Below are 17,305 nucleotides of genomic sequence, written 5' to 3'. Positions count from 1 at the left end.
TATTTTCAAGAGCCTTTTATACATCTTCAGATGAACACTCAGTGACTGTGAAACAGACTCACAGTTGCAATTAAATAAGTAAAGCACCCCAATAGTGCTCCATATGAAAATAGTCACCATAGTCTTGATTTTGCAATATTCCCTTAATGGGCACCCACCTCCACATAATATATCCTGGTATTCCTTTCCATGTACAAATTATTTATAGGGAGAAATAGATGAAAAGGCAAGGTGGAAAGGCGCTGAACATATGTGTTCTTCACCAACATAAATTGTTAATGAACAGAGATAATTCAAATCAGTTCTCAGTAGCAACTGTATTAACTGGGAATGTATTGTTAAATTATTAAAACCATAAAGCTTGTCTGGTTCTATAAATGTGTAGATCACATTAGGAATAACCAAGGAACTAAAGTGTTACATTGAAAATACCAAAGGTACGCTTATCCTGAATGATCTGTCAAGTGTATTTTGGCATGCTATATATCTCTATAATGTGAATGAATTTCAACAAAGAAGTGCAAGGCCTGACCTAAATATTTGTGAAAGCTTATTAGCAATTCATTAGTAACCTTTAAAGATGCTTAAAAAACACTTTTACTTTGTTTTTAGAAAATTGGTACCTCTCGCATTACCTTTCAGTATTCCTGCTTGTGTAGTTTGTGATTAATGTTACCCTTCAGCTGTTAGTTCTCCTGAAACTATATAACCAAAACAATTTCATGTGACATTCCCTCCTCGTGAACAAATGGAGATTTATCGGTTCCTGCAGTACATGGAAGTTACATTCTGTTCTTATCACACACTGATGTCCACGATACTGCAGGTGCACTCCCGATACTGGTGCATACACTGCCACAGGTGCGCAGTAACAGCCGTCCAGAGACGTAGAGAACCGCAGAGTGACCTAGTGTCGTAAAGTGCATAATGTAAATACAAGCAATACAATAAAGTTTAATATAAATGGCAATAAATTTACAGACATATATAAAAAAATGAAGCAGATCGTGAATGAAAAGCATAAAGGAAGCGATAAATCTCCATTTGTTCACAGGGAGGGAATGTCACATGAAATTGTTTTGGTTATATAGTTTCAGGAGAACTAACAGCTAAAAGGTAACATTAATCACAAACTACACAAGCAGGAATACTGAAAGGTAATGCGAGGGGTACCAATTTTCTGCATGTAGTTGGTGCCCATTGAGGGTATATAGAGCATCTTTCTTTAGTACATTTTATCTCGACAAAGCTTATTGTGTGGACCGAAACGTCAACCCTTGTTCAATAAAATATTTTTTTTCTTTGAAGACCACTAGAGTGCTGATATTTTCTTTCTTAGTATCACACACGGATACATTTTTTTTAACTGTCTAGTTCAAGAGTAAGGTATCTTTACTTACTTGGCAACTTGCTCAATTCATTCATAAATTTATCCTTCATATCAGAGAAGACATTATGCTTGGTTGGCATGTCTGTGCCATTTTGGTTGAGCTCTGGAGTGATCGTCGTCTGCTCAGGTGCCAACTTGGCAGACCTACGCTCTGGGTTCATCCTGGAGCTGTGGATGATAAATGTAAGAGATATAAAGGTGCAGAATATTGCAGAAATAACACTCCCATCCATCCAAAATGCTGCTGCCAGACTCATCTACCTCACTCACCGCTCCACATCTGCCGCTCCATTATGTAAACCCCTACACTGACCTCCCATAGCCACTATAAATACATTCTAAATCCTGGCTCTGAAAACTCACCTTTTTAAGGAAGCCTATTTGGCATCTGTAACTCACCAGCCCTTTTGTCCCCTGTACCCAATTTTCCAACTGTATCTGTTCATGAAATGACTGTATAACCCTGTTCATTTAATGTAACCATGTACTGTATTGTTATAGGTATGATCAGGACATACTTGAAAATGAGAGGTAACTCTCAATGTATTACTTCCTGGTAAAACATTTGTATAAATAAAAAATCCCCCTAACATACACACACCCTAACCCAAATGTGGCTGGACCAAACGCTATGTTATCTGATACCCCCTAACATCCATACTCTCAAACCTTACCGGGACCAGCTGTGTGGCTGGACCAAACTCCATCCTGTGGCATACTCAGTCGCACAATGAGCAGCAACTGTACCTTATGTTTCAACTTTACTCCTTATTCCCTCTAGATAGTAAGCGCTAACAAGCAGGGCCCTCATTACCTTCTGTACCTGTTTGTTCTTATTTGGTATGTCATTCTGTTTATGTTATTTATATCATTCTGTTCCTCCTTTGTACCGTGCTATGTTGGCGCATTACAAATAAACGATAATAATAATAATTATTGTTTTTGTAGTGCAGAACAGACACAATTAACATCTGCTCTAAAGAGCTTGCAGACTGATTCGGGTACCTGAGCCACATGCAGACAAAACATACACATCTACATCCAAGTGGAGCTGAAACCTAAGGAGGCTATTCATTAAATTGCTTTAATGTTGATCGGGCAGTACCACTAGGCTTCTCCCATTAAAATCAGTAGGATTTGCTGTAATGCCAGATCAGCACTTACACACTTTAATGAATAATAACCCCCTAGGTTTCAAGTAAGACTCTGAACCAAAAGGCCACTTCAAATTTTTATTAGAGACTACACCATGTCAAGACAATACACAATTACAAGAGACTTAGATTCAAACGGGAAATCTATCAAATTAATACCATGTTCTCAATCACATGGCGTAAATGTTATCATTTGCGTCAATATGCGCCAAAGGTACAGTATAAGTATAAAACATGTTAATGTTGTTATTTAAACGTTGGTGCAGATCTTTAAAGAGGCAATCCAAGTAGCTTAATATATATATATATATATATATATTTTTTAATTTTATATATATATATATATATATATATATATATATATATATGCAGCATTTGATTACCTTTATTGAAAACTACAGTAATTACCTAAGCTGCCGATCGATTAGTTCTCCCATGATTGATCAGAAAAATGCTGTTTCCCAGGGTTCACTAAATGGCTGCCTTTCAGTTTCAAATCAATCATTCAGTCAGTGTAACTTAGCAGCTACAATGTATTCTTATATTACTAAGGTAACATTATCTATTGTTACAGTTTGCAGCTCAAACTGCTGGGAATATTGGCAACAAATTATCACAAACAGGAAAGTGTTGCAAAGATCTTGCACTTCTGGGGAGGTGGGCTAAACCTGCTATAGAAATCAAAGGATGCTCAGTATATTAAAACTCATTAAAAATGGCAATAAAGTTGAGTTTTAAAATAAAAAAGTAGTAAGTATTATCTAATACTACAGAACTGATTTATTTAAAAAAAAACACATATAGGATATTGCTTGGATTGCTTCTTAAAGGAGCAGAAATTAACGCCATCTACTGTAAACCCAGCGGATTTGCTGCAAAGAGGATGGAAAGAGAGCGGAAAACTGCATATATATATAAGCACAGGCGTCTGAATCCGTGGCTCGGTGATTGTAATTGAGCCACTGATTGAGGCACCTTTGCTGAAGCAGGGATATCCTTAAAACCTGACCAGTTGGTGGCCCTTGAGGACTGGAGTTGATCACCACTGGTATAGATGAACATATTGCTCCTCTTTCCCACATGAAAGTCATTATTAGAGCAGCAATAACCCTTGCTTTAGAGATAAGTTCAAATTTGTTGATGGTGAGTTTGGAGCTGCCCAACAACAACAAGCAAAGAAGCCGACAAGCCAGTCCCTTGTGGTGGTGCTAGTTTACATGTCTGGTAGAAGGTATATTTGTTCAAAGCCCTAGACCAGGGGTGGGCAACTCCATTCCTAAAGGGCCACAAACAGATCAGGTTTCCAGGATACCCCTGCCTGAGCCACTGATTTAGCCACCTGTGTGTTGGTGGCCCTTGAGGACTGGATTTGCTTGCCCCTGCCCTATACCAATGTCCAATGGCATCAGCACTATTGATTGGCTCGCTGGTAGTCATTTTACTTAAAGCCAACTCCGCGAAACATTCAAGAATTTGAAGAACGCTATTATAGAGAAAAAATGAAAACAAATCCTCAAACAGGGGAGGAATAATTGTTCCAAAAAAAAACGCAGATCGTAAAAGTTTAATTATAACCTTGTGGCCTTGATCTGGTTATACTTTGTCTTGCACAGCGCTTCCGCCAAAGTGTAAAGTAAATGCGCCATGTGCACATTATACATGGGAATAGCCAATGCAGTTATAAAGTACTGTATGCTGACCCTAAAACAGGCCATCTCTGGTTATTACACTCATGATACCCTCTGGGATTAGAGGTGTCCTAGCAATGTAGTCATATTCTATGTATAGCCGTAGTATCACGTCACTGTATTAAACACGCGCATTTTTGTCATACAAACATTTGCTGAAAGTCAGCAGTCACTTCTTCCCACCTTATAATTAGTCTTCTTGCTTTCATCACTTATAGATCTTCACTTTAATATCCACTGCTTTAAAAAGCAGACCAGGATGCAGAGAAATATACGGAGACAGATAATGCTACAAAGTTACAATGTTTTCTGTCGCTCAAAAGCTGCTTTAGCGCTTTAACTTGAAAATGACTGAAATGAAGATCACATCAATGAGAAATAATCTTTACTCTCCCATTAACCATTATCGGCGCACTGTGTTTGGGGATGTAACGGGAGTCTGTATCATTTGGAGACCGGGGAGAATGCATTTAGAAGTGTAAGAAGATAGTAGCTAAGAGAGGATAGCTCAAAGCAGCCATCTGCGTGGCAAGGACTTCTGGGTACAGATACAAATCATGCTGTGTAATCACAAGTCATCTCCGTGGCAACCCTTCCTCTGATCCATTACCCAGATGTGTCAGAGTACGCGAGACTCCCCAGCGGGATTGGTACTGTAGCTCTTATGTAGAGGGCCCTTAGAAATCAAAAGATGGCTACCAAGCACATATGTCTCAGAGGGGGACCATGCACTTGTTATAGGAAACACAGATGTGCAGGACCATGCTAAAAACATGCATACAGTTGTCCTGCAAAGAATTTAATTCAGGAATTTAAGACGCCTAAAAAAACCCATTTATAGTGCTTGAAACATGGAATGCATTTGGATAATTAATATTATTATAGTTTAATAGGGGAATACAAACGTGCATAACCTGAAGTGTTTATCTTCATTTAAATTAATTGGACTAATATGTTCTCTAGTATAGGGAAGCAGCTTTATAGCATATTGAATAAGAGCCTATGTTTTTTAACCCACGTCGTGCAAGTACACTTGTACTGTAACGATGCAATGCTTTGCAGGTCCCAATGTCAACTGCAGAGGAAGGGTTAACTAGTAAATTGCTGTTTTCCCCAGGTAAACACGCCTTGAATTTATGCACACTCTGTTTTACAAACTATTATTTCTGCACGTCTATATATTCAGAATTTCTAAATCACCAAATGCTGTAACCTGCTTATTTTTTCGTTTCTGCACTCTATCATTGTCAGCAGAAAACATGAGTCTTAACTCTCTTTGCATTTTTCACAGAACTAATAATTACAGCTAAAATGTTACATTGTTTTGAAGCTCATGTACTATTCCAATTTGTATAATATTTACATTTGCTCCAAAAAGTTATTGGTGTTCACTATCTACGCATCACTGTAAGTTTGGTTTTAAATTGATGCTAAGGGCCTTATTCAATACTAGCTAAAGTAATCCCGGTGTTGTACGGGTTGCAGTACTGTGAAGTCATAAAGCTCAGCTTTGCACAGGTCTCCCCCCCTATCCCTCTCCCCCCTATCCCTCTCCCCCCCTATCCCTCTCCTCTTCTCCCTCTCTACTTATTTCTATCCCCATCTTCCTTCTCCCTCTCTCTCTCCATCTCCCTCTCTCCCTCTCCCCTTCTCCCCCTCTGCTTCTTCCTCTCTCCCCTTCACCCTATCTTCTCTCTCTCCTGCTCCCTCTCCCCTTCTCCCTCTCCTCCACCACCTACTCCCCTTCTGTCTCTCCCCCTCTTCTCCCCCTACTCTCCTTTCTCCCTCCCCTCCTAGTCTCCTTCTCCACCTCCCTCTCCCCCTCTCTCCTCCCCTCCTCCTACTCCCCTTCACTCTCAATCCCCTCTCCACAACACCCACTCCCTTACCTCTCTCCCTCCCCCTCTCTTCCCCCTCTCCCTCCCTCCCTCCCTCCCTCATCCCTGTCATCTCTCTCCCCCATCTCGCTCTCCCATCACTTTCCTTTAATACCTTATGATGTCTCCTATTCTGTCCGCCTCTCTCTCCTTCTTCAGCATTCTTACTTTCTCCTCACGTGTCAACTGACTTCCTCTCTTTCTTTCTTCGTCTGCTTTCTGTCTAAACTTTATAGCTACCAGGCTATGCGCATTATGCTGTAACGTGCCAGATACTGTACATAGTCTACCAGGTACGGTACAACACTCACTGGCTGACTTGCTTGTCATAGGAATGGTAATAACTCCATAGAATTATCGCGTTTCAGTAAAACGAAAAAGAAAACACAGAGGTGCACAGTCCTATGGTCTCCTGAGTATGCCTGCAAAGGATAGGTTTCTAGATTTCATGGTCTTCGAGCTAAGGCCCTGACAGACAGACTCTCGTATTATTATAGATGGCCTGCAGTGTAATGAGCTGGAAACTGCTGCTGACTATACAGTATTGGCCTCTTCAAGCAATACTGAATTAGCACCTTAGGGGCAGATTCACCAAGCTACGATATGGAGTATTGCATCATGATTGGGTTAACTACCTTTCAAGTTTAAGGGACTTATTCTAAATAAGCTGAAGCGGACGACTGGACCGTTTTCTGACTATATTCTATATTAAAGTGAATGGGAAATTGATTGCTTTGGCGGATATAGAAGGCCCATATTTATTACAGACTGCTATGCTTTAGCACAACTTAACTTCTGTTCAAATGAATGGGAGTTAAGACAAGATAAAGCTTAGCATTTAGAGAATTTGGCCATACGGCAGATAACACAAGTTTGGGGTGGGACAGCCTGCATTGGAGGTTCATCATACCCCTACATATTCAAGCTGTAAAATTCTTTGGGAAATCGATGGGAAAATCCAGATTTGTCCAGTTTGTTGACCAGTTGTTATAACATGGAACAAAGAAGTCCAGAGCAACATCCAATGTGACAAAAATACACAGTGAAATACAGTTGTTATAACATGCCTATTCTAAATAAATCAGAGCGCCACAAATAAATAGAGACCGAAGGAGAGAATTGTCTCTCCTTCATGTGTATGATTGATGAATTCTGGAAAGAACCCCTGTAGCGAGGAACCGAGACCCTGGAGTCTTATTCTGTGTCAGAACATGTAACTGTATAAAGGACATGAATTGTTATCTACTGGGCTATAGAAAACCATGAGAAAAACCCAGTATACATGAGTTTCCCCAAAATACATTTATATATATGGGGGGGGGGGGGGGGAGAGGGGGTTACAAGTGCAGCTCACGAACTTGTCAAATTGGATTTATAAAAAAAATAAAATCTTGGCAGAAGCAAAAGAATTGTTCAGTGCCCCCAGTTCTGTTGTCTGAGATCCTGCTACATGACTGCACACAGATAGCTGTTGCTGTTTTCAGTACAGAGACTGGTGTCTATTGGTTTGGAACAACACACCGAGAATAATTCCGTAACTGCTAAAGGAGCAGTAAAGGTCTATGCCAAACCAAACTTAACAATACTTAATACACAACAATATTCTAGACAAGCTTGATTAGAAATTATATTTTCCGTTTGCTGTGTATTTTATTCATTTAAAAAAAATTATGTTTTGACTCATGCAGGGGTGCTGAACTCCTCAAGCCCCCCTCCCCCTCCCCAACAGACCAGGTTTTCAGGATATCCCAGCTTCAGCACAGGTGGCTCAATCAGAGGCTCAGTCTTTGACTGAGATTCTGATTGAGCACCTGTGCTGAAGCAGGGACTGATTGAGACACCAGTGCTGAAGTAGGGACTGACTGAGCCACCTGTGTTGACGCAGGGACTGAAGCTTTTGCTGAAGCTGGGGTATCCTGAAAACCTGACCTGTTGGGGGTGGGGTTTGAGGACTGGAGTTGGGCACTCCTGGTCTAACGTAATGCAAACCTGTATCCAAAAAGAGACTTTAGGCCGCACTTATAGTCCCGGCGATGGCGACACGACATCACGTCAAAACAAATGTATTGACTACGTCGCACGCACTTATAGTAGGAGTGACGGATTGACCGCGATTGCTGGAAGTCACTTCAATTTGATTTTTTTCAGCGACCTCAGCGTGGCGGCAACGTCGCCGTCACCGGGACTGTAAGCGCGGCCTTAGACTAAAGGACCTTATTAAACATGCCATGAAAGTGCCACAGCGCTGTGCTGGGGAAGATTGTAGTTCCATACACTTGAATTGAGCTGATCTCTTCTCCAGTGTAGGGAAGCGGTTTCACATCATATTAAATATGGGCCTAACAGTAATATACAGTAATATACAGTAATATACAGTAATATACAGTAATATACAGTAATATACAGTAATATACAGTAATATACAGTAATATACAGTAATATACAGTAATATACAGTGCACAAACCACTTCTCCTCTGTAGCTAGTTAATAACAACAAATTAGAATGGGACTTGGTTTCAGTAATTTGGTGGTGGGTAAAATGATGTCAATATCAAACTGTATCTAATTAAAAACAATTAAAACTACTTTAATAGAAATGAAGATTGCCAATTTGAATAGCTACAGTATGTGGGCTCGAGATCCGAATGTGAAAACAAACTTTAGAATCATAGTGATATTTAATCCAAAACCCTAGAAATGCTGATCCTGGGGTTTTGTTATTGTTTTTTCAATAAACTGAGCCAACGTTTGAGTTTCTGAACGAAAAATAACGCGTGTACTTTTGCGAAAAGTTTGAAGTTCTAAATGTTCTCTTTGTTTTTAGTTTTTATTTAAGTGACTTTTTAAAAATCCTAAAGCAAGTCGAGTCCCGGCATAACCAAAACATGACATTTGTTTAGAACCAAAACTGTAGTGAAAGTACTCACTGGTAATAGAAATATGATGATTTACATGCTCAGGAATGCACAACGAATGTAAAAGAAAACATTTGCACCTTTTGCCGGAAATGTGTGAAAATGACAGTATGACCTGATATTTAAAAAATTAATCAGGGGTAACCCTGCTCAAAAAGGCTGTGGGGCCTATTCAATTAGCTTCGATAACCAACTCATCGAGGATTTTGAGCAGCTATCTCAAAATTTTGCTAGGTAGCTATTCAGAAAGCCTCGGTGAGTTGGTGAAATCGTGCGGGGAAGGCATTTTTTTGCCATTTCGCGCTCCTGCTCAAACACTTTGAGCGGGAGCTGCAAAAATCCAAATAGCGCCATTTCGATACATTTTGACTTCTAGTCAATTTTATCAAAGATTGGGATCTGAAAGCGGGACTTAGAAAAAAATAATGCATTATGTCACGCGACCGGGACATTTAAATGCATTGGAGATACCGGCACCCCATACCGCCTGTAACTCGGGAAGCAGGGGGTCCTCCGACCTGAAACAAACGCGGTTCTGCTTTGGAGACCCCCTTCTCACGCACACTAGTATTCAAATTTTAACAAAAACTCTGCGCTCGCCTGCGAGAGCTGTGCAGGGAGAGGCGGGTCTCTATGTGCAGCTCTTTATGCCGCTCTGAGCCAGATCGTATGGGGGAGAACATAGAAAAAGCTGAGATGACTTTTCTGTTACACCGAACGGTTTTGGCATTTTCCTACCTCATGGTTTGAGAAGGTTTCAGATTCTTTCTGAATACCGTGATAACACAAATGACAAACAGTTTGGCGGGAAGATGCCAAACCTTGCGATGTAGCAGCAAACTACTCGAGGCTGCTAGAATAGGCCCCTGAGAATCAATGCCTTAAGCATTCACAATTATTTAGCGCATTAGGTACTATATATGAAGTATATATGTGAGTCTGTAGGATACAAACCGCGGGGACCTACGTTACTGTAAGATAAATAAAGTTAAATATTAATGTACAACTATAGAAACAAAATCAATGTTAATGCAATGTTATGAGTCCAGGGATGGGAATACAAAGTTATATTGTCTCCCAGCGGCAAAACTTGGGCAAAGCCAACACAAGAATTGCACCACCTTTATCAAAGAAAAAACTTAATTTGCTTTAAATAACATCCTTTTCTTTAATAAATATAGTGATGTTTTTTGCATTGGTTTTGTCCCAGCTTTGTAACTGGAAGACTTTAGCGAACAGACCTACATGGTGTGCATACTGTACATACAATATATGAATATATAATAGGGTGTAATACACCACCATACTGTCATCAATTAGTCTTTGGGGCCTATTCATTAAACTTCGATATTAGTGCAAAATTGCCCTGAAAATATCAATTTGATGCCATACAAATATGGCTTTCCGCCGAATTCATTACGAATGATCTATGCACAAAAATCTCGCGTGCCTACAGTTTTCACTCGATCTACTGCAATACAGGCTTGAAACTGACAACTCTTCCTAAGGCATCTGAAATAGGCCTTTTGGTAGAGAGGAGAGGGCGAGACCAATCTCTCTCTCTTCTCCCTCAAAAAACTCGATTTTGCCTACATGGGAGGTGAGATTTTCTGGGCGAGATTTTCCATGTGATCTGCAAACTCGCAGCTTAATAATTATGTTATTTTGGGAGTGTGTGTCATTGACATAACTAGAACCAAATTGTGTTCACATTTTCTGTTGTAGAGTTTGGACGTGCGATAAGGAATTCATGAATACAGTGAGGTGCAAAACTGTGCAAATAATGGCTGGCACTTATCCGACTTCAATGAATAAACCGCTTTATCAACCACTGTTTTAATATAAACCACTCGGTTTATATTAAAACCAAAAAAAAAAATCCTAGTCGAAAAATGTTTTCTGAAATAATGTGAAACTAAACAGTGCTAAATAATGTCAAGTGAAAGTTAAACCATTTTTTTTAAAATACATCCAAAGTAGACTATGATATTTATTACTTTAGGCCCCACACCTGATTTCCTCCACATGCTACCTATAGGAAAGTCTCCAGGATTCAAAATTGATCTGCTAATTTAGCTGATAATATTCAGATCAAAAGAGATCACCTGTCACAAAATAGGAGGTAGGGAGGCCAGGTACACATAGGAGGCAGGGAGGCCAGGTACACATGTGAGGCAGGGTGGCCAGGTACACATAGGAGGTAGGGCGGCCAGGTACACCTAGGAGGTAGGAAGGCCAGGTACACATAGGAGGTAGGAAGACCAGGTACACATAGGAGGCAGGGAGGCCAGGTACACATGTGAGGCAGGGAGGCCAGGTACACATAGCAGGTTGGGAGGCCAGGTACACATAGCAGGTTGGGAGACCAGGTACACATAGGAGGTAGGAAGGCCAGGTACACATAGGAGGCAGGAAGGCCAGGTACACATAGGAGGCAGGGAGGCCAGGTACACATGTGAGGCAGGGAGGCCTGGTACACATAAGAGGTAGGGAGGCCAGGTACACATAGGAGGTTGGGATGCCAGGTACACATAGGAGGTAGGGAGGCCAGGTACACATAGGAGTTAGGGAGGCCAGGTACACTTTACAACAGGCCTGCACAACTCCAGTCCTCGAGGGCCGCAAACAGGCCAGGTTTTCAGGATATCCGTACTTCAGCACAGCTGGCTTAATTAGTGGCTCAGTCATACTGAGCCACTAATTGCCACTAATTGAGCCAGCTGTGCTGAAGTACGGATATCCTGAAAAGCTGGCCTGTTTGCGGCCCTCGAGGACTGGAGTTGTGCAGGCCTGCTTTACAACATAATGGCAATGTTGCGAAAGAGGAAATTGTTACTGAGAACCAAGTCTCTCTTTATTTTATTGCTGAATTGTTTCGACCAGAGGAAGGTCATGAGAGATTGCCACCATAATAATGAATGTGAACTTTAAAGCTGCGGACCAAGCAATATCCTCCATGTGTGTGTTTTTTTTGTCTTTTTTTTAAATAAATCAGTTCTGTACTATGAGAAAAAAAACAATTCTGAATTAAATTTTTTATGTATTATAATGTAACAAGATGATAGTTGCCAAACAGAGCACAGCCAGCGACTTTCACACTTGGAGGAGGAAATATATCCCAAGCAGACTCCAAACTTGAACAAATTAGCTGTTTATTGCAAGCTTCCAAAAAACAGGGACTACATGAACGCACCTACGCGTTTCATGCCGAAGCACTTTGTCGAGGTGTAAAGGAAACCGAGCTGTTTGCATTTTATACATATCTGATTGATCCTCCACATCGCCGAGGATGACGTCGTCGACGCGCGACCCCAACCGGAGTCGCACTGACGCGACGTATCACTCCATTGGCTCAGAGGATCAGCTGGTATCATTTTTTCTAAAACAAACTTTAATCACACAATACAAAGGAAACATTGACAAAAAGAACTTATAAAAATGTGTAAAAAAACATATATAATGAAAAGATATCTCATTTTTTGTATCTGGGAAATGTATAAGTAAAACTGAACTAATTAAAAATATAAACCCTTTTTAGCCCTGATAAGTCGGAGATGCTCCATAATCCTGATTTTCAGGCATCTGGTAGTTCTAAAAGCAAAAGTTCGCACTTCCCTGCCTTAAAGTATGAGTTTCTATAAGCTATATCCTTATCTCTGTATTAGAAAAGAAAAAAATGTATAATCTGGTATAAATGACCTCTGGACGTTTCCCTGGAGGATGACTGGGCTGCTGCAAGATTTGCTTCTGCCTTTATACCTGGCACCAGATTTGCAACAATCTTTCCATTATGAGCAACCACAGTCTTTGAGTAATGAAAAGATTACAGCACGACACCCCTAGTCATCTGGTAACACATGGCATCATTAAAAATGAAATTGCAAATCACATGAATAAGTGTGAAGGAACATTTTAGTATCTTACCTTATGGTTCATATACCCATCACTTTTTTTCTGTAGGTGTTTTAATAGCTATCGCCATATGACTTTCTTCCTAGTGCTACATACAGGCATACCCCGCATTAACGTACGCAATGGGACCGGAGCATGTATGTAAAGCGAAAATGTACTTAAAGTGAAGCACTACCATTTTTCCACTTATCAATGCATGTACTGTACTGCAATCGTCATATACGTGCATAACTGATGTAAATAACGCATTTGTAACAGGCTCTATAGTCTCCCCGCTTGCGCACAGCTTCGGTACAGGTAGGGAGCCGGTGTTGCTGTTCAGGACGTGCTGACAGGCGCATGCGTGAGCTGCCGTTTGCCTATTGGGCGATATGTACTTACTCGCGAGTGTACTTAAAGTGAGTGTACTTAAAGCGGGGTATGCCTGTATATATTTTAATAAGCATTTGTAATACTAGTAGCTTGATTTTGACTACAGTTTAAAAACATAAAAAAAAAAACATAAGATGACATGGACTTTGGTAATTACATGTAATGCAATAGGCATCAGAGCTCTTTTTCCAAATGTTTGGAGCAAATTACTTCCACTTTAGTTCCCTGTCTCAAACACGTGAATGTGCTCACAAGTGATATTTTTATTTGCTGTATACTTTAGTTCCCTGGAATCCTCTCTTGCCCAATGCTATTCTCCACATCCCAGAGAAACGTCAGGTGCACATATGAGCCTTCACTTTACACAGAGGGAATATCACACACAGGTACAGAATGTTATGGGTGACCCAAACAGATGTGCACTCCTCTTATGCAGTATTTCCTTTGATGTGAGTTATGAAGGCAGTGTGACTCACCTGCCCAGGCTCAGACTGAATCATTGGGTAAGACAGGGAATGCCATGTGGATCTTTAAGTTCCAGACTGACTGAGTGTCTCGGAATGACAGTAGATTCCTGAAATCTTGGCTAGTTTCTGGAAACTGGTCATACCTCACATGGCAGTCTGTTTGTGAGTGTGGCTACTGGGAGTGTCGGTCCGTTGTGTTGGTCAGTGTATATTGTATGTTTGTATGCGTACGTGTGTGCATGTAAAAATCTATGCTTGCATAGATGAATACATGTAAAAAGCTTAAGTGGAAGCCCTATTATAATGTTTTTGTTTGTCATAGTCCTATAGTGGGGTCCTACAATCTGTGCTACCCTGGGGGCCCCAGTCTGATACGGTGAGACCTTCCAGAAAGTATGTAATGGTATACGGTACCTGATGAAGAACCTAGAGAAGTTTGAAAAGCTTGTAACATATGAACTATTTGTTTGTCCGATAAAAGGACACTACCTACTCTTTCTCCCTCCTTTGCTATCTGACTTACCACAAGGAGAAGAATGAAGGTTGCAGAAATAGGGTGCAGGATAAAGATGCAGGTGCTTCAGGCATGTATAATATTCCCCTAGATTAGTTACCAACTTGCCTAAATAGCTTAATGATTCCCACAAAATAAAGTACAGGACATATTATTTAAATCCCTAACCAATCCCCTGGCTTAAACTAAGAAGACGGTTGTTCCTCATTCTCTTATCGAGCTCCTCACCTCTGGAATGGATTTCTTGGTTCCCTTACAATACTTGACATTTTCAGAACATGTACAGTAAGACCTCTGCACTAACACACGTCTTTGTAATTGTTGAAACTGTCCTTCTGTTCTGTTTCTCTGCTTTGTATCCCAGGTAAATATTTAATGAATAAATAAGAAAATACCATAGTGTGAGAGAAAAGAAAATCTGGAGTTCTGAAATAAAGTTAATTTTTTTTAGACACATTAAAACCTAGAAAATTGCAAATCTCCGATAGTTATTTGATCCTTGGTTTTCCTTTACATTTGGGGTAGCCTTCTGTTTATCCCAATTATTTTTTTTATTCCTTTGCTGTATGAGCCTTTATTGGGAGGCTGTTCCTGAATCCATCATCCTTTCCGGAAAGAGATACTTCCTCACATTTTCCCTGAGCTTGTTTCAGAGCATGACCTCTGGTTCTAGCACCTGCTGTGACTATAGTTATTTAGATACCCACAAATACCTCTGCAGTATACATTCTTTGTTGTTTAGAAGGGTTCAACAGTGATACTATAAATGCACTCCTGCTGGCTGCTATTATGATGCAGTACTGTAATAGTCTGTGATTAATGCCTAACATCTGGAAGGAAATCAATCTTCCTAATGAATATCAATTAGGAAATATGGTAATATTTTGATAGATTTCTTTAGAATGGTGTTATAGCCAATATAAGCAATCTTCGTGAGATGGTAGTTGATCTTTGTGTAAATTGTTCTTCATTGTCTATTGTGATGAAATGTATGAATTCCTAGATATTTGGTACATAATAAATGGTGATGTATAACATAAATACTGTACCCAGTTGATAAAGGCAAAAGGGACAAAGCAATCAGTGGCACAGATATTCTGTTCAAAGAGAGAATAGCGGAACAGAAATGATTTGATGATACAGTATTGATATTGAATAATATTCCAGAATACACCTGATTGGTATTAGTAAGACATTTTTAGCAGAAATAAGGGATTCATTATAGGTAGGATTTCCACAACAGAGTCAGAAGCAGCAAGTTTCAAATGAATTATGTAACAAGATTTAGTAGGTGAAATGGGATTAAAGCTATATAATTATTGGGGAAAGGTATGAAACAGCACCAAGATGTCACTGCACTAGTTAAATCTGTCAGAAGAGGAAATACTAGAAGTTCCCTGTGTGCAGAAATTGTTGTCACTATGGCACATGCTGTCACATCAAGCCACCCACACAGACATCATGCCAGGGGGACAATGCTGCCTCTCTTGTCGCCGTTCTAACATTCCAAAATCTGAAAATGAAGTATTGTTTATTAGGAACTTGCTCAGGCAGAAAGGAAGATTGGCTTGCTGTCAATGTTAAAAAAAGAATCCACTGTGATCTCAAATCCCCCCCATGTTCTCAATCTTACTTTCACATCTAGTAATGGGTTAGTTAATAAATAAAGTCCTTGCAGATGCATCTATTTTCCACATCATGAATACACATTAATAATAATAATTGTGTTCTCACACAGGGCTGATGTTCTAGTCAGCAAATGTACTGGTGTTAAACTGAGGGGAAATTCAGCATTGAGGTAAGTGGTAATGCTCCCATACAATTTAAGCATTGTCGCTGGACACAAGTACATTACATGGAACAAGTAGGGCCCTGTGTTATAACGATGGAAGTGCAATTATGGAGAAAGGTGGTTAGATGTAGAGTTTATTCATTATGTATAGGAAAATGAATTAAAATGAAGAAGGTGCAATACGTGTATCAGAGGATTACATGTAATATTACTGGAAAGGCAGCTGAAATGCTTTTGTGCAGTGTGGTTTATTTGGAGATAGGGAATTTGAGTGTATGTTTGTCTGAGTGTCTGAGGAATAGTGGTTGCAATAGATTTCAAGAGCTGGGCTGCTGCAAGGGAGAATTCCATCAGATGTGACAGGTCTATAGACACAGGTAGAGTAAGGAGAGGAACCATTCTTCTATGGACTCCTAATTGAGACCAGGGTAAAGAATCAAAGTGGTGTCTTACTTGATCCTCCAATTATTATTCAGCCACAAGATAATGCACAGTCCAATTTAGCTTCCCTCTCCAGGTCTGACGTGAGGGGGGGCAGCTGGGACTGGTATCCTGGGCTTGGTAAAAGGAGGGGTCCAGCCCCCCCCCCCCCTTGCATTTCTTGACCATTTTCTCGCGGACGGCTTCCTTCCTGCCTCCTTCTATGGTGAGTATCCAAAGCAGTATGCAGTTCCCCCCGCTTACCAGCAGCACCCTGCCAGAAAACCCCTAACTTATGGAGCACAGTAGGATGCTTTGGAATAGTGAGAGACCTACCAAGTTCTTTTACATTGTATTCTGTGACAATACAAACTTGGCACCAACAAGGGGTCCATGCTTTATATCTCACTGTACTCTGTTTGCCAAGTATCATCCCAGACTGAAACTGAAGAGCACACCCACAACTGCCACTGGTACTATGTATATCACAATCACCAGAAACAACAGGAGGAGATTAGTATAGTAAACACTATTTGTCCCAGTAGGGACAGCAAGGTTTATTTTATCTGTTTCATTATGTAATTTTGTTTTCAATGACATATTTTTAGACAAATCAATTGTTAATGACATCATTGTTTGGCCGTATAATAGGTGAGACATACATACAGATGCAGCCTTACGGTCGGCCAGGAAATCCACTCTCCCTGCGCGCCTCTGACAGGCGATCGCGCGGCTTTTATTTTATTTTAATAACACAGAATTAAAGCAGGGGGTCTCTGGAGCTGAACCGCATTCATTTCAGC

General features: G+C 40.3%; 1 protein-coding gene across 2 annotated transcripts in view; it reads right to left on the bottom strand.

The window, feature by feature from the left end:
- The window catches only part of SYT5 (synaptotagmin 5), a 121,463-nt gene that overhangs the window by 32,019 nt on the left and 72,139 nt on the right, over window positions 1–17,305 (bottom strand). For both annotated transcript variants that reach the window (XM_075605451.1, XM_075605450.1), the window contains exon 2: window positions 1,401–1,558. In XM_075605451.1, the coding sequence (XP_075461566.1) occupies window positions 1,401–1,551 (151 nt within the window). In that variant the 5' untranslated portion in view covers window positions 1,552–1,558. The remainder of the gene's footprint in view (window positions 1–1,400; window positions 1,559–17,305) is intronic.

The sequence above is a fragment of the Ascaphus truei genome, chromosome 6 (genome assembly GCF_040206685.1).
Source record: "Ascaphus truei isolate aAscTru1 chromosome 6, aAscTru1.hap1, whole genome shotgun sequence".
Classification (NCBI taxonomy): Eukaryota; Metazoa; Chordata; class Amphibia; order Anura; family Ascaphidae; genus Ascaphus; species Ascaphus truei.
Note: the sequence above shows the minus strand (reverse complement) of the source record. Positions and strands in the feature narration are given on the sequence as shown.